At 53.2% G+C, this 21361-nt stretch overlaps 6 protein-coding genes across 6 annotated transcripts; 3 read left to right on the top strand and 3 right to left on the bottom strand.

Annotated features, from left to right (window-relative positions):
• Positions 1-510: 510 nt before the first annotated feature.
• CTHT_0044450 (uncharacterized protein) lies at positions 511-839 on the top strand (the record flags this gene model as incomplete). Its single annotated transcript, XM_006694774.1, has 2 exons — positions 511-681; positions 744-839. 2 exons carry the CDS (start codon positions 511-513, stop codon positions 837-839), a joined length of 267 nt encoding a protein of 88 aa, XP_006694837.1.
• A 784-nt stretch (positions 840-1623) lies between these two features.
• Positions 1624-2487, top strand: CTHT_0044440 (RNA recognition motif-containing protein; the record flags this gene model as incomplete). Its single annotated transcript, XM_006694773.1, has 2 exons — positions 1624-1700; positions 1764-2487. 2 exons carry the CDS (start codon positions 1624-1626, stop codon positions 2485-2487), a joined length of 801 nt encoding a protein of 266 aa, XP_006694836.1.
• A 526-nt stretch (positions 2488-3013) lies between these two features.
• Positions 3014-7531, bottom strand: CTHT_0044430 (uncharacterized protein; the record flags this gene model as incomplete). Its single annotated transcript, XM_006694772.1, has 3 exons — positions 3014-3043; positions 3103-5441; positions 5491-7531. The coding sequence occupies 3 exons, from the start codon at positions 7529-7531 to the stop codon at positions 3014-3016; spliced, it is 4410 nt and encodes a 1469-aa protein (XP_006694835.1).
• Positions 7532-10298: 2767 nt separating this feature from the next.
• Positions 10299-11434, bottom strand: CTHT_0044420 (casein kinase II-like protein; the record flags this gene model as incomplete). The annotated part of the gene is made up of 2 exons (XM_006694771.1): positions 10299-11204; positions 11276-11434. 2 exons carry the CDS (start codon positions 11432-11434, stop codon positions 10299-10301), a joined length of 1065 nt encoding a protein of 354 aa, XP_006694834.1.
• A 950-nt stretch (positions 11435-12384) lies between these two features.
• Positions 12385-13605, top strand: CTHT_0044410 (uncharacterized protein; the record flags this gene model as incomplete). The annotated part of the gene is made up of 1 exon (XM_006694770.1): positions 12385-13605. One exon carries the CDS (start codon positions 12385-12387, stop codon positions 13603-13605), a length of 1221 nt encoding a protein of 406 aa, XP_006694833.1.
• Positions 13606-14235: 630 nt separating this feature from the next.
• CTHT_0044400 (uncharacterized protein) lies at positions 14236-14849 on the bottom strand (the record flags this gene model as incomplete). The annotated part of the gene is made up of 2 exons (XM_006694769.1): positions 14236-14515; positions 14569-14849. The coding sequence occupies 2 exons, from the start codon at positions 14847-14849 to the stop codon at positions 14236-14238; spliced, it is 561 nt and encodes a 186-aa protein (XP_006694832.1).
• Positions 14850-21361: the final 6512 nt, after the last annotated feature.

Raw genomic sequence — 21361 nt, 5'->3', positions numbered from 1 at the left:
GAGACCAAAGATGGCAGCAGTTGAGCTGCTCGAGCCTCTCACTCGGAAACTAAAAGTCGAGGATGGAAGGTCAGAAAGCTGCCCTGGTCGTCGACAAGGTCTCGAACGCTGCCGAGCATTTGAAAGCGGGTTCCGGTGCAAAAAGCGGGCCCATGCATGTGCGACCGGGTTCGGTGGTCTTTGCATCCCGGATCATCCAGCTTGTCACCTGCGCCCATGACATCATCGCCGGAACATCGAGAGGGAGGGGTTGAGGACAGCGAGAAGGGCTCTCGAAGGCTACAGAATGGCATAAGGAACCCTCACCGTCCCCAACAAGCCCAATTTCGGCATTTCCACAAATCTCCAAACGCATCGCCCGAAGATCAGGCTAACACGCCCACTTTCGCGACCTTCGCGTCCCGTTGCATGTGAAACCCCCTGACACGCGGCCCAATCAGTAACCAACAAGCCCAACCAGATCAAGCAATTTTCGATACAGCGCACTGCAATCCCGGGCGATCCGCCGTTATGGCCGACACAGTCGCAAAGAAAGCGGTGCCTGACCGTGAAGAAGGCGGCCAGTCTCCCAAACCCGAACGCTCGTGGGGTTGCCAGATGCACGACCTTATGGGTAAGGGCAAGTTCCACGACAATATCGACTGCCAAGAGCTGGAGAAGCACAATAAAGAGGCCATTGAGGTCGGCACTGCCTATTGCCAGAATGCCTTACAATAAGCTAATGCTGACTGCCTGATGCACAGCACTTGGCGTCAAATCCTAAAGGCGCCATGGATGACGAATTGACGCGCAAGTATCCGGAGCATCCGCGTCCTGGGAGGGCTGGGAGCTTGTTCTGAGCTGGCAGGCGGAAATCGAGGACTGTGTGCGGTAGTGTAATTACTGTAAGATAATCAACTTGGCAAAGCTGCCTCTTTTCCACATCGGATGCGCCAAATCTTTGTCACGAGTTCATTGGTCGGGGCCTCCTCAATAGGTGCCCCATAGAGCCGAAGATTGCAGACTTGCTTTTTTGCGATCACATTGTTCTGAACTTCAGCAGGCGCCTCGAGTAACACAGGCATAACATTACGCAGCGTGATAACCGCTCCTCCAGCCGCGGGCCGCTGCGCCACCGTAGCAGCCACAGCACACTGTCAAGGTATGACGAGGCCCGTCAGAATCACATGCTTGGCGGGGGATGACGACAGTGGGACATCGGCCAGCAGGGTAATCGCCCCTCACAGGCTACATACTGCTAACCGACCGATTACTTGCCCTCCCATCTCCTGAGCTAAAAGCAACCTCGTGTTGTGTCGGCTATCTTGGCGCCCACAATCCACCACGCCACCCTCACAAGCTCTTTTTCATTTATTTGGCGCTGCCCAACCGCTGCAGGGATCTCGACCTATTTTCTTCTCCCAACTCTTTGCCTCTCTCTGCGAGGATTCTTGCGTGCATCGTCACTGATCAGGCACCGAGCGACCGATCTACATATAGCCCACTTTACCCCGCCCGCTTGTTGGGAAAGACAGCCGATTTCCCCGCTTGCTCTTCTGCCCACCTAACTTTCTTTCGACTTCTCAAATCACCAGCAGCTTTCCCAGGGAACTTCCCAGTCAACACCCAGAAACAACCTCAACCATGGCTACAACAGTGCACGTCAAGAACATCGGCCTTAACACTGCTGACAAGGAGATCAAGGACTTCTTCTCTTTCTGGTAACTCTTCCCCTCCCCTCCCTCACCCTACCCATCAATTAATGCCCAACTAACCCTTCTCAGCGGCAAGATCACCTCAATTGAGATTACTGCCGGCGCAGAGACCAAGTCGGCTACCGTAACATTCGAGAAGGAGACCGCGGCCCGTACCGCTCTGCTCCTGAACCACACTTCACTTGGCGGCAACGAGATCCTGGTGGAAGGCGAGGCCTCGGCCGAGGGCCCTGCCACCCCGCCCAACGAGCCCAACGCTGCTGCAAATGGCGAGAGCTCTCCCGTGATCCGCCAGGAGGAGAAGCCCAGGGCACGGATTCTCGCTGAGATATTGGCTCACGGCTACTGCGTGGCTGAGGCCGGCATCCAGGCTGCTATTGCTCTTGACGAGAAGCACAACGTTACCCAGAGGTTCCTGAACACATTGAAGAACCTTGATGCCAAGTACCACGCTACCGACCGTGCTCTTGCGGCCGACGCCCAGTACAACCTCACCGGCCGTGCCACTTCGCTCCTGACCGGCCTGTCCTCGTACTTTGAGAAGGCCTCCCACACTCCGACTGGCAAAAGGATCGTCGACTTCTACACCGCTCATTCCAAGCAGGTACAAGACATTCATGCCGAGGCTCGTCGGCTGGCTGATCTGAAGAAGGAGGAGGCTGGTGGTGATCCGCTTAAGGCGTCCGGTCTCAATAAGGTTCCCGGCCTAGAGCGGGTCCTCAATGCTCTTACTCACAACAATAACGCTCAGCCCGCTGCGCAGGAGGCTCAGCCGGCTGCGGCTACTGCTTAAGGTGTGAAATAAGGAAACAAGGGATGAAGGATGAAAATTGGGGGTGTTTTCTTGCATTTGTTACCAGTTTGTCTGTCTTGGTGGCATTGTCTCGTGTTAGCTTAGGGTTTGTTGCTGCTGTTGGGCTACTTGCTTTTGGTAATGGCATTTGTTGCTTCAATGAACTGATTACGACCATCTTGCTGAGTTTTGTGTTGTGATATCGCTGTTTTTGTCATCATCCACAACTATCCTTGGTATCCTGGTCACTGCCACCTTTGTTTTGATAAAAAAAGGATTAGAGGCTTGTGTTTAAAATTGATTAGTATATGATATTTGCTCTTGATGCCATGTATCACTGTCTATCAAACTCTATTGTACTAGATTGCCCTCTAGCCAACCCAGCTCTAGATATTACCGGCATGATGCCATGTAAATGGTTTTTTATCTATCCAAACCCCAGTGCAGTGCAATACTAATTGATCGTGCAATGCCAACAATGTATTCAAAAATTCGGCACCACCTTCTCGCTTCACCACGTTGTGCATTACCGCTTGTTGTAGTTGAGGAACCGGCTCTGCAATTCATGTCAGCTCCTATCCACACTCTCACCATTGTCAAAAGGAGGGAACTTACGGCCAAGAAAAGAATAATCAGATTACTGCCGATAAACGCGATGTATATCCCCATATCCCGCCACCGGTGGTCAAAGCTCAGCCCCAGCGGCTCATAAAACTGATCGCCCACCTTGTACGCGCAGTACTCGCATGCTGTAGTATCGTTTCTGACCAGATACCCAGCCCCGCCGCGTTCAAAGAACGGCTGCATGTACTCCCCGCACGTGGTGCCTGGTGGCGCGGTGAATGAGTTCAGCTCGTGCTGAGTGCAATGTACGGGCATGTCATGCAGCGCGGTGACAACCATGCCGGAGATGAGACGTGTGAACGGGTTGAGTTGGTACAACCAGGTGCGGTACCCAGCAGGCATCTGGGGTGCGGGGATCGTAACACCGCAGAAGAGGGAGAAGGTGACCATGATGAAGGGGTCGAACTGAGAAGAGATGAACAGGGACGGTGACAGCGCAGCGAGGGCCTGGCCCAGAGTGACGGAGAAGAGCTCGGTGATGAGGACAATGAGGAACTGGTAGCCGGCGCGAGAGGACTCAGACTGCAAGCCGGGGATGTAGTACAGCGGCAGGAAGAAACAGACCGCGCAGAGGATGGAGTAAGGCAGCTCGGCGACGAGGAGGGAGAGAGCGAAGACGAAGGACGAGTACATCTTGGAGGACTGCTCGCGGAAGAAGAGAGCGCGCTTGACGTGATACATGACCTCGATCTGAGAGAGTATGAGGGCGGGGAGGACGGTGACCTGGAACATGACGAAGACGCGGTACTGAAGGGACTGACGAGAGTCATCCAGATTGAGGAAGGTCAGACCTGTCAGCAAAGCGATGACGACGTGGTTGAAGAGACGCGTAAACAGGTAGTTGGGCGAGCGCCAGTGAGAGACCATAGCACGACGGACAACAACCTTGACCTGATGCAGGAACGGCGAGGCATACTCCTTCTCGAGTTCGGGGTTGAGGTTGGCACCAGCGGCACGGCGCTCTTCCTTCAGCTGGCGAATCGTCTCCTTGACGTTGGCGAACTCGGGGCTGTCAGCCCAGATGTCGGCCCAATCGCGGTTACCAATGCGGGGAGACGAGCCGGCACCGATCGCCTCGAGCATGAACTCGGCGACATTGTCAGAATCCTTGGCCTCAGCGCCGTGACGCTTGAGATAGTCGCGCAGAACACAGGCATCCTTGCCAATGTCGCCGAAGTAGACGCAGCGGCCACCGGCTTTGAGAAGGAGCAAGCGGTCGAAGTTCTCGAACAAGGCAGCGTTCGGCTGATGGATGGTGCACAGGATCGCCTGGCCAGCAGCAGCCAGCTTTTTGAGGAAGCGAACGATGTTGAACGCGCTCTGGCTATCCAGACCGGAAGTGGGCTCGTCCAGGAACAACAAGAGCTGAGGCTTGGCAGCCAGCTCAACGCCAATCGTGACACGCTTGCGCTGCTCAACCGTCAGGCCGGCCTCGGGGGTACCGATTACAGCGTCCGCAAAACTCTCCATCTCAAGCAAGGAAATAATCTCCTCCACATAGCGGTACTTCTCTTCCTGAGGGGTATCGTACGGTTGGCGCAGATCGGCCGAGAACCGGAGAGCCTCACGAACGGTCTGGGTCGGGTCGTGAACATCGAGCTGCTCGGCGTAGGCGGTACCGCGCTGGAACTCCTTGCCCGGCTTGACGCCATCGACGAGAATATCGCCAGTGATGACGCCAATGTTCTTGCGTGCGGCGAGGACATCCAGAAGAGTCGTCTTACCGGCACCGGAAGCGCCCATCAGGGCAGTCAGCTGGCCAGGCTTGACGTAACCATATATGTGATCCAGCAGACGACGGGTACCACCAGGAACCGGAACGTCGTAGCAGAGATCCTCCCAAGTGAGAATGCTATCCGACCGGATGTTGATTTCTGACGAGTCAGACTCTTCACCCTTGGCCTTGGACATCTTCTCCTCCCTTCTCTTGCGCAGCTCCTCGTTAAGCCTTTTCCTCTCCTCATTTGGCTTCTGGAACTCCTTGGCCTGGTTACCACCCATGCCGAACCTGACAGTTTCGCCAGTGACAATGTTCATAAGCAGGAAAAAGACGATGATGGCAAGCACAATGCCCCAGTTGCGCCAGAGGATGCCCTTGCTGTACGAGAAGCCCTTCTCGAGGTACGAGGAGCCCGGGATCTTGAGCGTGCCAGGAGATGAACCGGCCAGCGTGCAGACCTGGTAGTTGATATTATTGTACTCAGGGCCAGAAGGAATAAGCGATTCGGCCGTACAAGTCATCTCAGAGCGCGAGAATTCGTTCTGCATAAGCGACGCAAAAGTCAAGCCGACAGGGTTGATGTAGTAGATCCAGCGGAGCCAAACTTGTTCTAGAGGGGGGTTAGCATTTGGCTTAGAAAAGAGAGATAGAACACCTACCAGATTGGTACTGAATAAGATAACCCGCAGTCGTAATCATCAACGTGATACCAACTGTCGCAAACTTAACCGCATAGTCGAAATCAGGGCTTATGCACCCGAGAATCCGAAAAAAAAGGGTCATGCACAGATTGGCCGACAACAACAACAGGTAAAACGTGAAGAACGCTCCCGCATCTCTAGCCAGATTGGTCATGAAGTACACAATCAGCGAGAAGACGAGTACCTGCGTAGCTGAGAACACCTGATCGACAAAGATCTGCGCAAGCCACAGCGCTGACGGGCGATGGAACGCATACGCACGGTGCTTGTTAACCACTGCGCGACCCGTCATCGTACCCGCAAGCTCAGAGAACGAAGAGAACACATTGTGCAACAGCGAGATGAACAGCAGACCACCCTTGCTGAAGGCAGCGGCCGAGGTCTGACCCAGGTTCAGATACAGGGTACCTAGCACGATAGCGATAATAATATTCCTCAGCCACGACAGCACCAGCGCCAAGACGTCCTGCTTCTTGAGCAGGAACTGCCTCTTCATCAGCGCCCACACTTGCTGATGGAAGCCCACAGAGTAAGGCGACTTGTGGCTGGCACCACCCCGCTTCTGCTCACAGACCGCCACGCGGAAGTCCTCGTGCTTGTCGGTCTCCTTCTCCAAGTTCTCCTTGTACTGGCGCATCTCCTCCTCGAGGTCGGCATAGTACTTGGACGCTTTGAACGCAGCCTCCAGGGTCTCGGGGCTGTGGGGCGCGTTTTCAGCGGACCGGCCCTCCTGATACTCGCGTTCGAAGGCGTCTGTACAGCCGGTGACATAGTCGGGGGTCGTCTGACGGGGACGCGGCAGGAAGCCAAGACCCTCGAAGTAAGCACGGGCTTCGGACGCAGGACCAAAGTAGACTTGCCGGCCTTCGTCGATAACCAGGACCTTGTCGAAAAGCTTGTAGATATTCTCGGAGGCCTGGTATAAAGACACGAAGGTGCTGGTCTTGTACAGATTGGTCTGGATGCGTAAGGACTTGACAAAGTCGAGGGCGGTTGAGGCATCGAGACCACGTGTGCTGTTATCCCAGGAAAGGATGCAAGCATTCGAAACGAGCATTTCAGCGATGGAAACACGCTTACGCTCGCCGCCGGACACGCCACGCACGAACGAATTTCCCACGATAGTCTTGCGCGTATGCTCAATGTTGAACATCTTCAGAAGCAGGGTGATGACCTTCTCCTTGAACTGCTCACGCGTCATTCCGCCAGGAAGCTTGGCAGGGGCCTTGACGTCGAGGGCAAAGCCGAGGGTCTGCTCGACCGTAAGGGTTGGGTGATGAACGTCGTCTTCTTGGTTATAGAGAGCCTCGCCGCGGTACTGGCGGAATTCCTCAGCGGTGAAGGGGCCATAGAGCACCTCACCAGTGATCCCGGTGTATCCATGGCGCTGGTTGGCAATGGTCTTCAGAAACGTTGTACACCCAGAGCCGGGCTTTCCCAGGACGAGAATCATCTCACCCGGTTTGCACACACCTTTAAAGTTATTCAGAATGGTAACCTCAGTCCCTTTCTTGCCGAATCCAAGCAGATTCTTGATAGGGGTAATGAAATCGAAGAAGTCGATAAACGCATCCGGAAACGTCTTAACATAGTTTGTCGAGCCACCAATGCCCTTAACAGTCAGCCCATCCCAGTACACTCCAAGATGCTTGGGCCTGATACCCGCCTGCCTCTCCTCATCCAGGTTACCGCGTAGAGCCGCCTCAAGGTCGAACTGTTCAAATGTCTCCTCGGAAGTGGCCAGGCCAGCCTCGAGGGCCTTGTCGTTGTCGCCGGCGTGGCTGCAGCGGTGGCTGACACGAGACATACGGGATAGCTCGCGCTGAAGCTCGGCGAAGTCAGCCTCGGCTTGCTCTACCGAGACACCGGTAGGCCGGGTCGTGCCATTGGGATTGTTACGACGAGCCTCCTCGATGTGCTCCTCGATGCTACGGGCAGTAGTCGATGAAGTCGACGACGAGGGCTGCGCCTCGGTGGGTACCGGTTCCTTGGTGTCCATGACGGCCCCGGCCTGGAAGCTGACAGAGAACTATCAGGGTGATTCCTAGGGAAGTCAGGAAATTCGATGGTTCGGAAGGGGGTAGCTTCCTCGAATGCTCTGAAGCTCTGCGACTGAACAATTAAACCTCGGGTATGTAGCAGAAAAACTGTCCACGAATCAACAAGTCACAACAGAAAATGACAGGGACAGACGAATACAATTGGAGGAGGACGGGCGAAGAGAAATACTCATCTCCAAACTCCGCGCCGTCTACGTGAGTTGCTGAGTCGGAGAGTGGCAGGAAGAGGCCTCACAGCTAGGAAGTAGAGATCTTCATGAGGACGCTTGAGGAAAGGCCAGCGAACCCAGCAGGGCGGGTGCCTTTCTATGTAATCAGCCGCCATTCCAGGCCAGGTAACCCAGGCACAGGGAGTTAAAGCAATGCCTTGGGTGAAAGAAAAAAAAAAAGCTGCGCGCTAGTGTTGGAACGCAATTGCTTGGCATGGCCCCGTCATTAGAAATCAACATCCTTTGCCCGCTTCTGCATGCTCGCGTTCGATGACACAACCTTGCCGGCGGCTCGTGTCCCGATGGGGCAGCGCCGCGTGCCTGCCGGGATATGAGCGGTGTCGTGCGCGGGCGTCTCCACCGACTGGAGCGCGGAGCGGATTCCAGAACTTCATTGCGACCATCGACGGCGAACATCCGGGGGAACGCCGGCTCAGAGAATGGTGAGGGTCTTGGAAGGTTCATGTTTGGGATTGAGTCGTTGAAGTTGTTCGTAGCACTAAAATTCCGATTGAGCTTTTTTACGTCGAATATACTTAATCTTTTCAAAAGACATCCAACTTTGGCCTCTGCTTACGGGATATCCAGCTCAATGGAACATCTGGAAAAAGGCGAAGGTGGGGGAGGGACATCGAACGCTCAGTCCAAGTCCCCATCCCAAATTCCCTGGCAATATCTCTCGCTCCTGCCCTCCGCCATGTGGAGATGTTTGCCCGCGCGACGTCTCATTGGACACCCTGGCACGGGGAAGCAGCTGCTGGTGATGTCGGAGCACATGCTGCCCACATCCCGAAAGCCAGATCCAGATATTGATCGAAACTGGGCGGGCGTACTTTGGTGGGGGCCAAGCTGAGGTTTGAGTCAACCTGAAAGTGAGGCCTTGACATGTCGTTCTTAGTTGCCGTGTTTGGAAAAAAGCCAGTTCAACGAGCCTCTGTGTCAACTTCTCTTCAGGGGAAAGCTGCAGCTGCAAAAAAGATGGCTCAGCTTTGTGCTTGGCCTCGGCGGTGAGCCATGTGGAGCCGAGTTCAAAGTTGGTTTTTGGTTTTCGGATCCTGGAAGTTGTAGAGTTCGGCAAGATCCACGCCGGCAGATGGAAGCATCATTTGGGCTCGGGGACAAGTCACAGCCTGATTCATGCAGACAGACCAATAGGATACTAATACGGCCCTATAAGCCACACCATCGGCCACAAATGTCAACTTTACGTCGACTCCACCGATTTTCGTCTTTGGGCTGTCTCGTCAAGTTGCGAATTGCCCCATATCAAAGGGTTACTGTTTGATAGCAGCTCATCCCTAAGATTACAGACGGTGCCGCCCGCCGTTCACCATAGGTTTGAGTGGAGATGAGAAGGCTTTCTAAAGCCAACACCACCAAGCGGTGACCACAAATGTTCAGTCGATGGAGGCGCAATGAATCAAATGGTGATTCACCGCCAATCTGTCGATGGAGGCAAATGTGTAGATCGATAGTTTGAGTCTCGCTGGAGTCGTTGAGACATGTAGCCCGCCAAATGATGCAGCAACCGCAAGACTATTTCACTCTTTCCAAGCATGTCCGTCAAAGACCCAAGTACCTCATGCAGCTGTGAGTCATGATATGTAGCTCAACACTGACAGCCATGAAAGTTGATGTTGTGGCAACGTCACTGATCTTGTTAGCCAAAAACATGACTGCGATGGTGAATAGCTAGTCCATAAGCCCAGCTCTTTGAATCAACATCTAGTATTGTGCTGATGGATTGCTTCTATGCACGGTCAACATTCGTAATGACCCCTTCATTTGTCGAGCATGCTGCAAACGTGCTCGCCCGGAGAAAAAAAAAATTCCAAGTAGGTAGTACTATCAGCCATATGGCAAGCAGCAGGGCATCGGCCGGACAAAAGGAGAATGTGTAAGAAAGACAGGTGAACTCGGCTGTTGGTGAGTCAAACACAACCGCGATCTAGACTTATCCTCAGCAGACCCCAAACATGTTGGAGAAAATACGAATCATCATGCTCCATATTACCTAAGGCAGGTACTATCAGAGGCTCCATTCGGTACATCATCATCATCAGAGCGTGAAAACACTTCCAACTCCCGTTCCCACGCTGGCCTCACCCATCTCCTCATCCGCCTACCCGTCCTCCTCCTCGTCCATGCAAAATGCAATAGCCAGCCATCCCGAACCCGGCCGCGGCAACGCCATATCCGTCTCTCCATTTCATCACAAAGGTTGCTGCGCGTGCTGAGGAAAGCAAAAGGAAAAACGCCGACAATGCTGAGTTGATTCGATGGGATGAAAGAGAAAACGGACATGGCAACCGTTATTGTTTGGTGTTGTTGTTCTTGTTGAATTGTGGTAGCGGTTATGTGTCATCCAAGTCTCCCATTATTCTATTGACAATCAAAGAACCTGAAGACCTGAGACAGAGACGGGCCGACACGAGAGTAGATGATTGGTATTAGGGATGCAAAGCAACACCCACGGACGGCCCGCTTCTACATTCTTTCAGAGTTCTGACTCGCCTCCATTAGTCTCGAGAGCCATAGGACTGCCGGTGCCATTCCTTGCCTGAGCTTGCGCCTGAGCCTGCTCGCGTTGTCGCTGTCTCAGCCGGAGGTTACCAGGAGGACGCCTGCGAGGCCGGCCATTGGTACCCATGCTCACATCATCATCCGAGTCAGACTCAGCGCCGCCAGCGGCAAGACGTTGTTGCTCGTGAAAACGCCGTGTCTCGTCGAGCACACTCATATCATCAGGCTTGTCGCGCAACCAACGCATGCGCGGACCAGCGCGAGACCGCTCCGACACTTTGAAACCATAGATCTTGGGCTCATAAATCTTCCCACGACCCAGACCGGGAGCGATGTTACGCACATACATGCCGTTGAGCATGGGTTCCTCGCCACCGTTCTGCGGGCGCGGCAGGTTGGCGGCGTGCTCGGCACCAGAGCGCGACAGATCATACTCGGGGAAAGTCATCAAGAATAAAGCGCCAAAGGTGCGACCGAAGAAGGCGCCGTCGACCGTTTGGAAGCGACTGTTAGGCGGAACGTAGACGTCCAGACACGACGGGCAGAACAGCTTGACTGTGTCCTCGCCCGGTATGTCGGACAGACCGACGGGCAGGGTGCGGGTTTGGTTGCACATGGTGCGCGGACACACGCCGAAGTGGCCCAACTCGTACTTTTCCGACATTTGTTGGATGCCGGCCCGCGAGCAGATGAAACGCTGGTGGATCAGGCCGTAGAGCATCTCGGCGGACGATTCGATCAGCGACAGGTCACTAGCCCGGCGACCGCGTCTCCTCCCGCTGTGTGACCTGCGTTCTTGCCCATCCGAGGCGTCCTCTTCTGATTGCTCCTCCTCATCTTCGTCCTCCTCGTCCTCCTCGGGTTCGACGTCGAGAATCATCTGATATCAGTCAGTCCCACAAGCCTGAAGATCGGAAGGGCGCAAACGTTGTTCAATGAAAATAAGCATACCTCCAGGGCCTCTTTGTACATGGCGACCTGCGACTGCAGGCCAGTCAGGTTGAAATCATCCTCAATAAATTCCTCCGACACTTCAGCAAAGTATTCGTGTCCCAAGAGGGAGCAGAAGGACGAGATCCAGGACTCGGGGGTCCCTGATGAGGTCGACATGACTACTGGATGGGCAGTGGTTGTGGCTAAGTATCTGAGCGCCTGGCGGCTGGGACAGAGGGTAGACAGTCGCGACGAAATGGAATTAAGAGAATCAGCTGTAAGACAACGTTGATCGCGTGGTAGAACGTCGGCCGACGCGTTGGCGGCAGGATGGGAGGGAAAGTTGCTTCTATGATGCGGGCATGATCGAGCGCAGGGGAATTGCGCGCAAATCAAGCAAGTCGGATGCCGTACCGAGCCAGTAGACGTGTTAAGAGTGGCCCGGAGTTGACGGCGTCGATATTGTCGAGCTCAAGACTTCTCAGGTCAAAGGTTGGCTGGCTGGTGCCCCGCCCACGGTTGAGGTTTAGCGATGGATGCCTCGATGCGGCCGCAACAGCGTTTCCCAATTCCTGCTGGGAGTGGATGGCTCGTGGGTGGGCAGGCGGCTGGTGTGCGGCTGGTGGGCCGTGGCTGCCAGCTGGCCTTTGCGCCGCACACCTTGTGCTACCGGTTCAAGGGTTAAAATTGATCCCTGCCATCCAGCCAATCGCGCGCCTGGCTCTCACGTGTTTCCGCGTTTCTAGAGCCTTGGACCGTTCCACGCCTCTCACGTCGATGATTCTTCAGCCGCCCTGCCGGTTGCTGCCGAAGCCGCGCCACCCCTGCAGCTAATCCGCTTGCTGCGCGTTGGTCCACCGTGATGCCCTCCCCTTTCGTCACACATTTCCCCGCACTTTGCGCTCTTCAACCCGATTTTAGGTCTCCGGCCGGTCCGCTCTCCAATCCCAGTTACAACCTTTCTAGCCTTCCCTCACCGTCTCCGGGGGAATTTTTGTCGTCATTGACGCTCTAGTTACTTCGGATCTGTCATCGCCGTCGCCGTTTTCGTCGCTGCTGCCGGCCTTACGCCATGCACCCCCTCCCTTGGATATCCCGTTGACTTCAACCTCACTTCGTTATTGCCAATGCTTGTCTCCTCGCCGTTCTCACGCCGCCTTGTCGCAAATACTGGGGATGTCTCCCAGAAGGTGCTCCGCCTAATCGGCCCTTGCATACGGCGCAATTTCGCGTCTGACAGCTCCCCTCCGTCGGGGACCATATCAAGAGGGAAGTACAGGTTTCTTGACCTTCTTCCCCGGGAGCAGGAAAAGTGGATGACGTTGCGTGACTTGACTTCCCACAACTCTAAAATCGCCGTCGTCGTCATTCGTGCCAACCGAAATAAGAAACAACAAAAGGCGTCATCGACGCAGCCGGCAATCGCTCTCCCTGCCCTGTCGAAGTGGTTCACCTCCTCCTCAGGATGGATCGACTTCTCGGCGACTCTCGAGCCACATAGTGAATGCATGGTTCCATACGAGCTCCTGGTGCCGGCCACAGTTGTGGAGGAGTTGCCGCAAGACAGCCCCTTGGCCACGTTTCTCCAGTGGCTCGCCAAGCAAGAGCAACCCCTATACCAGCAGCTGAAAGACAGCCTCGAGTACAACATTAATCTGGGTCGGCTAGTGCCTAAGGCGGACACAGAAACCTCTAAAACGCGCTTTATCCGTTTCGAAGCCCCCCTGGGCCTTTTGCTCGCCGCCCTCAAATTCAACAAACACCAACCCTCCACAACCGGCCGCTTAAACAACCTCTACGTAGCCCAAGCACGAATAGAGTTCCTCCCCCATGAACTCCAAAGCGACCTTCCTGTTCCCGAGGTCATCACCTCCAACGGCGACGGTGACCTCTACGCCTCCAGCGTCTGGTTTGGCCTCCAACCGACCTACACACCCCTACACCGTGATCCAAACGATAACATATTCGTTCAGTTGTGCGGGACAAAAGTCTTTCGGATCATGGCCCCCTTGGCGGGGGGACGGATGTTCAACAAGGTGTGCACCGACCTGGGTAGGGAGACAGGTAACTCGAGGTTGCGGGGCATCGAGATGATGGAGGAGCCAGAACGGACGGCCTTCTTCGAAGCCGTTTGGGGCAAGCAGGCCCCGGTAACTAGTATTCATGAGGTGGTGCTGCACCCGGGGGATGCGATGTACCTGAGAACCGGATTCTGGCATAGCGTGCGAGCCGTGGGTAAGGAAGGCAACTTGAACGCGTCGGTCAACTGGTGGTTCCGCTGGCGCAATATAAACCATTCGAAAGTCGAGGAGGACGGGAAAAACTTTAAAAGCCAGCGGCACAAGTAGTGTCACTTCCATCCACCGTGAGGGATGAGCGACCACATGAATCCGTTTATATAGCCCCAAGGAGGTTGGGATATGCCACCTAGTGGGTAAACCACGGATATGTTTAGCAATCAGGGAACTGTCTGCTTAGATCTAATGTCAGGATTAGACATTTAAAACTTTAAAGATACCCTTCAATAGAAGCGTCTACCGCCCGCGAGGGTCAGAGCTTCTCTTATTGTACCGAAGGAGGGCGAAACAACAGAACAATTTTGCTTCACTTCAGAGCAGTTATCGCGACAGGAAGAGGAGTACCCTATAAGGTTGGAACTATCAAGTCCACGTTCCCTCTAAGGAGCATCGCATTTTGAACCTGACATGATTTTTTTATCTTCCTAACCAGCTCTCCAACCTATCTACAATATTACGCCCAATTCCTTTCTAACATCATCCCCCTGGACTCTAATTTTTCCCCTTTTCTCCTGCGTTGTGACCACTCCATCCACTCTTAAACCGTATACTCTTTCCGGTCCTCACCGCATATCAAATCGCTTCATTCTGATAAAATTATTCTCTTATTACCCAACCCCCTATTCCGGAGGGCGAGAAATCTGCATCCCCTTGCTTAAAATTTGAGAAGCAACTCATTGCCTAAAATTTAGGAAGTAGGGTTCCAGTTCTAGCCACCCACTGCTGGTATTCAGGCAAGTGCCCAAACTTCTCGCGTTGTCTCTTCTCTGTAAGCGCAACACCAGTGATGTTTTTGAGGAGGAACGTAACGAACGCCGGGCTGGCGTAGCAAAGCACGAGAGCTGATAAGATGTCTAAGCTAAGAGCAGACCGCGCCTGTGGAACAAGGGCTACACTGTTGACGGCGAATGTGGCGATACCCGTCCAAACGATGATCTCACCGAGATAGTTTGGGTAGCGGCTAGAGGGCATTAGTCCTGTCAGAGTATTGCACGGAGCCAAGATTGAGCATACCAGAAAGCCCTCAGGCCAGTCATCAACCACCTTCCCTCCTCAGCGCCCTTGGCTTTGCGCTGCATCCATCTCCACAATTGTCGGTCCGCGATGGTCTCGAGGAGCAGACCGCCAGCGTAGAGAGCCAAGGCGGTGATGTCAAGTGAACTTGGAGCTGATGCATGAGCAGCCAGGACCAGACCGGGAACCGCATTGACCAAGACGACGGGGATCAGGGCAAAGAAAACCCAGGCAGCCTGTCCTATCCAGGCGATACTGAAGAGCAGAGGGCTGCTGCGCATGTCGTCGAACCGGGAGTCGCGTCCATTGTGGAATTGAATACGTTTCGACAGATAGGTTCCTACTTCGAGGGAGTTAATTATGAAAGGAGCGCGGCAACAGAAAACTCAGCACAATAGCATTTGCCCACTTCCAGTTCTCCGGAATGCGTGATCCTCCCTCTTATGCATCTTCGCCACACATCCTGAACATAACAAAGCGTGTGCCTGCGGTTGTCGTTGAACGGAAAAAGTTTGTCCCATAAGAAAAACCATCGCAAAGCCAGTCAACCCCAGAATTCCCTTTTGACACGCTCTCTCAACAATAATAGTAAGGATAGCGATAACCGAGAGTGAAATATAAACTCACGTCGAGTAGCCCATAGAAGGATAGCAGAAGTGAGAGCTAGCTTTCTCCAGTGGAAGCTTTTTAGAAGGCTGAAAGACGCGTCAACTCCCCAGGCCCAGCTGGCCAGAGTGACCTTGATAAAAGCCAGCAAACCAACTGTGTCGAAATAGCGTTCTGTCTGAAGGAACACGGCAGGGATACTGGCTAGAACTTGAGGTAAAAGCGCCGTCATAAAGGCATTCCAGAGAATAGCACCAACTGACATTGCGGGGTGATGAGATTTGGCTCAGGGTTGTCAGTGTTGCTGATGTAGAAAATTTTGGAACTTAGGGTTCGTGTATTCCGTCATAGGAGAGGAAAATGATCGAGCCAGAGTTGCAACAAGGTCGACGATTGTGTTGGGAAAGAGTTGCCACTAAGACCGCATGAGCGCTCCTCCCGATTGAAGGCAGCTCTGACTTCTGAGAGATCATGAAAAGAAGGAAGGACCAATTGACTCCTTAGACCGCGAAATCATGCGTTTACATATTGGCTCTTCCCCCGCTCCATCCAGTGTTAGTTCAATCTCCATCTTAGCAAGACATTCGCAAGTCCCAAGTGCTCTAGAGTTTGTCTCACTTAACAGTTGTGTTTTAAGCTTTCAGAGAGACAACTGTGCCATCTTCTCTCACAAAGCGGTCATGCAGCATCATGTATTGGACATATATCAGATAGTGATATAGTATCTAGTAGAGAACAAGGTGGATCACAGAGCGAAGCCCTATCTAGTATATTGGATCATTCTCTGATGGAACTGAAAGGAGTCAAGTGTAAAAGAGAGATAGGTGTTATGGAGCTTTTGTCAGATAGACACGAGGATGAGGGCTTTGCTCTTCTAGTAGAGAGCTGTCTGTGTTGGAAGTAGATTGTGGACGCACAAGTTTTGTGAGCAAGCGAGCTTCCGTGCCAAGTTCGCATATCAGTTACTCCGAGTGCGTCACACCCTCTGTGACACAATATGTACAGTAAAAGGTCAATCAAAGTGAGACACATATGAAGAACATCGCAGTCATCGGACCGCACCATGCAGCAGTCTTCACAAGGGTGATGACCCCCAGGATTTTAATAAAAGGTCTCAAGTTCTCCAGCTCTGCCGCTTGGCTCAGGACACTTCCTTAAGGTGCTCCAAGAGCACACTTGTTTTATTGGTCCTGACTACACCAATCACTGCATCCGGTATGACTTCTTCCACCCTTGACTAATGAAATCATCTTCATGTCCTTGCATTTGAGCAAGCCCTCTTGCGCTTTCAGGAGTGTGCCATCTGACCAGTTGATCGTGATGGATATAACCTTCAGTCGGAGAGAGAGATCCCTTTCATCTTGTCGCTCTTTAGATGAGTTCGAGGATGTTACGGATGAATGCATGGACGAACAAACTTCTTATACAGGTGCTAAAACTCTTGGATAAAATGACCTGCTACTGCTGCCAGCAGCGCTCGAGACTCAGCCCTCGGGACCGACATGTTCCGGGAGCTGTTATCAAGGGTCATTGTGCTGGCATAAACGCTAAAAAGCTAACAGCGACAACAAAAAAGGAAGCCTTCGGTGAGCAAGTCAACCCCCCGCAGCCAATCCTCAATTTCGAGCACTTAGACCACTTGGGGCCTGAGCGTCTAGGCGACCAGCTCGGCGTCGGAGAGCATGCTCCCGTGGTGGCCTATTCTCACCTGAAGGCCCGGGGCGGGACCAGCTGAGTCTCTTGATGACCGGGTTTTGTAGGAAGGCCGCGATATCGGACGAGCCGTTCGCGACGATGACGAGGACAAAGCGCAAAGCTTCCATCGAAGTTTTCTTGATCTGCTGCAAGCGAGGAAAGAGATCATCGGGAGAAAGTTAGCGCTAGACATGATTAAAGTTTGTCAAGCTGTGGCCGCTGGCAGAGTAACTCTGGAGCTTTGTTTTCTATGTAATGTTTTGGAGAAGAAATCAAGGTCGAGGGAAATGCTGAAAGACTTCCAGTAATGTTCTCGCAAGTACTTCTGGTCATGGGCAATTTTTGCGGGTACGGCTTTCATCTGGTGTCCCTTCCGCAAAACAAGTTGCAGGTTCTTGACCTGACGGTTCAATTGACGATGATCTTCTTGAGTATTCGATAGATATATGAACAGCGAAGAGCCAATTTCTCTTAGATCTCCATCATCGGTTCGACTTTTTGGTAACTCCTTTGTCACCTTCTGCTACCATCTAGGTGTGTCAATACGTAGTCAATAGCTTTGCCATGGCTGTCATTTGCTCAAGACGATTGTCCAATATGGAGAGACGAACCATAAAACTCATGCTAAGAGCCTTGCATGATAATGACAATCCAGGGTCAGATATTGGATCGAACGCTTGATACAGAAGAATTACATTAATTCATCATGAGATCTAGACTAATCCCTGACTCACAAGGACTCATAAGATCCCTCCTTTTCTGACCATTGCGGCCAATGATGCTACTCTCCTCTATCTTCTTTAGTCCTGGAGTATCCATGGGTCGTGTAGGTATCTTCTATTTTCAGCATGGCAGGTTCTGAGGCGGGTTCTGAGGCGGGTTCCAAAAGTTGAGTTGACATGCTCCCTTTACGCTTGATACAAAGCTCGCAGCTGAAACATCAAGAGCGAACGAGGTTTTACTGACCTGTTCATAGACACAAGGCATTAAGAGAAGAACTACTTTGTTCTGCCTGTGAATGCTATAACATTCTGACCTTTGGAAGTCCATAATCCCACAGTTCACATTTACCCACGGTATTCTCAGCAAACTTTGCAGTCACCTCCATCCCAGGCACGTGAACAGCAGATTCTGTCGTCATGAACAACAAGCAGACTGTATTGCGGGGAAGGGGAGAGTCAGTTCATCTCACATTGCATCGCATCACCTGACAACCGTTGAGTCGGCAGTTCGTCAAAGATGCTGACAGCTTGACGAACGAAACAAGCTCAAACCTGCCAAGGGGATCTGTCTTCCCCAGGCGAAGCAAGCAGGCACACGAGCTGTGGAGAGAGGCTAGGTCAGGCCAGGCCAAGGGACATGACAAGGACCAGACTGACCTGGCAAGTGCGGGACATCCCGTCCGTCGCCCTATGACGGAGACAGGACGGGCCCAGGGCACTGGCGCTTAGGGCGTGCCGTTCTACCGGGCATAAGGTGAGGCCACCGTTTGCAGTTTAGCTCATTACGCGACTGTTAATCTTAGAATTGCTTGGTGTTCAAGCAAATCTGCAGTCCTTGCAGGGTCAAGAGAGGAGTAACTGTAGTTTAGTCAATCTCCGAGGTGAACAGCTGTCAATATGACCGCTTCCTCCCCAGAGACCGCGAGCAGGCGCCGATAATGAGTGATTTTTCTGGTCTTTTGAGACTGACAGCTTTAGAACGCAGTCTTGGGGCCCATGTTCCTTAACAGGCTAACACTGAAAGACAGGAAGAAGCCATCAGAAAGAAGGAACTCATGCGTTGGGATTCGAGGAGTCGATCAATTACACCTACATGACCAAAGGCCTGCCATAAAGTCAGAGACTCTCTGTCTTCAACCTCATCATCATGACCAAACTGTTCCTGGTGTTACACTCGGCCATCGTCGGTACACGGATGTTTGATGTTCGGCAGTGGGACCCTGTGGTCGTAGAGGTTGCTGTGATCGGTGAAACGGTGATTCGAGACCGCCAAGACCAAAAAAAGAGCGGACAGAGCCGCCGCCAAGAAGTCCCGAATCGGCGGATGTCGGGGGATCGGCACATTTTCATGGAGAATTTCGCACGCACACACCCCCTTCGCCGAGCAGCAGACACACCCCCCGACCGAAGAGGATTGCCGGTCCAATGGGGCGGAGCGTGCGAGTGTCACGAGGAACGGAGAAAGTCCAGGTCCAATGACCAGGCAACAGCCAGCTTGTTGACACTGTGTCGGCCACGCATGAATCGCGGAAAAGACACAGTGCGAGGGTGAGATCGAATTAAGGGGCAAGGGAGAAACCGGAATCGAGAAACGAACTGGTGGATAGGGCGCCATCCCCAGATTTTTTTCTTCCCTATGACCAGGAAAACTGTGTCTAGGAATGGGAGGGCAGCTGTAGAAGCTGGTGGAGAGGACAACCCAGCGGTTCTGGACTCCTTGGCAGCTGTAGGTCGACAGTTTGGTAAGAAGGGATTTTGAGATTTCCGTTGACAGGATTCTCTGGAATTCCAGGTGTTTGTGATGGCTGCATCGTGTGTGCTTGTAAGTGACGGCTCAGCTCTTGGCGAAGATCGAGACCCAATCCATGTATTTTGTCAACATCCAGAATGGCTGATTGTCGCTATGACCAATGCACGTTAACGCCTTCTTCTCCTTTCCAGGGTGCTAATTTCCGTGCAGATACTTCGTGACCTTCAGAAATTTGCAAAACAGTCATCACGAACTTCCTCCATCGAAGTCAGGTTTTCTGTCCAGCGCTGCTCTCCGCCGTTTGCAAGCAGCAAGCAAGTGCGCGTGACCGTTTTCGATTTTTCTGGGGCATGTAATCCCAGCGCTTCTTAGGATCGGGTCTGGGGCTGCTGGAGTCCGGACCGCCAGTTGCCGTGTTCAGACCTGGCCAGCCAATCATTGTACACAAATTGCCAAGGGGCTCAAATCACATGCATGAACGCATAGGCCACTTCCATATTTGGATAAGTGCCAGGCTTATGTAAGGCACAGCCCGGCGTTTTACCGAGAGGTCTGATGTCACTTTTGTTGCTGCGATGACAGTGTAACGCTCTGCTTTCAAGAAGAATCAACAAGCTCGCTGCGGACATGATCTGCGACATCAGCTCTCGCGTCGAACTTTTCTTTACACGTAGCGTTCTATTTTGGGCAGGTACACAGAGCTCGTGGTCGAGACCGCTCGAAAGTCGCAGAAAACCCTAATTCCGCATAACTTTGCTGGGTAATTGTGGCTTACCAGCCAGGGCTCGGGCAAAGTCGGAACAGCTAGATGCTGCGTCTTTTGACCTGGCTGGTGCCCCGCCAGCGTTTGAGCCTATGACGGAACACTGTCGGCAACGAAAGTGGTGTTCGGTGACAGGGTGGGGTATCTAAAAAGGTGTGTGAGCTCGTACGTACCTGGGGAAGTGGAGGGCGGGGCAATTGTTATCGCGACGGAATTGCGCTTTTGCTCCTTTCGCTATCTGCGAGATTGGAAGCGTATCTTGCGCAGATTGCCCCGTGCCGGAACCCGTATCTGCCCGCTGATGACGGCAATTCGGCGTCAATTGATGAGACTGGGACCGGAAGGATACGGGTATCAACAACTGTCACTGATAGGGACAAAAAGCATCAACAGCCAGCAGGACGGGAAGCGGTGTTGACAGACATCGAGAAGAGAATATCAGGTGTTCCTGATCGATGAGAGAGTGTGGCATGCGGATCCCATTCCCTCGGGGACAATTCGCGGGGAAGCCGCTCTATCGGGATTGGGTTTAGCGGCGATCGCTGAGCCTTGTCAGCTCGTCTGCCGTCCACAGGCAGAAACATTTTTGAACGCGGGGTACCATTTTCAGATGGCTCTTTCGAGAACAGGTCGGAACCTGGAAGCAGGAGGTTGCCAAGATCTGGGCGGTCCACGGCCCCGGTTTGGGGATGGCAAGCGTCTGGACGCCTTGGCACGCAGCGCGGTCAAGCATGGAAATCTGTGAAATGCTGTTGCTGCAGCATGGTGCTGCGTGCCAATCGATTCCGTTTTGGCGGTCCAGAGGGGGGCTTTGGCACGTCAACAGGCCTAGCCAAGGCTGGCCTCTCTTGTCTAGTCCAGTCATCTCCAGCCTTGTCGTATTGACGACGGCCTCGATGCTTTCATCGCTCTCTTTGCTCCATTTGCCTCAGGAACTAATTACTCTCTCCGCTTGATAGCTCTAACTTATTGATCCCCTGACTCGCAGGTTTTTCATCTCTGCCGCGTGAGCGCTGAAAATAGCTGGCCAGACTTTGCAGAATGACGGCGTGGTAGCTGGGCGGCAGGGTTTGGGCAGGTTTTGATCTCGGGGGAAGTCATGTGGCCAGGCCCAAGCTCAAGGCGCTCAGCCTTTTGTGAGATGAGAGCTCCACTTCCCCAATAGGGGAGCAAAACCAACGTTTTCTTGGGACGGTGCACCCTGTTTTTCCCGGCAGGAGCACAGGAAGGGGGATGTCTCAGAAACGGTTGAAGGGA

The sequence above is a fragment of the Thermochaetoides thermophila genome (genome assembly GCF_000221225.1).
Source record: "Thermochaetoides thermophila DSM 1495 unplaced genomic scaffold scf7180000011818, whole genome shotgun sequence".
NCBI lineage: Eukaryota > Fungi > Ascomycota > Sordariomycetes > Sordariales > Chaetomiaceae > Thermochaetoides > Thermochaetoides thermophila.
This window is presented reverse-complemented; position numbering and strand designations above follow the sequence as displayed.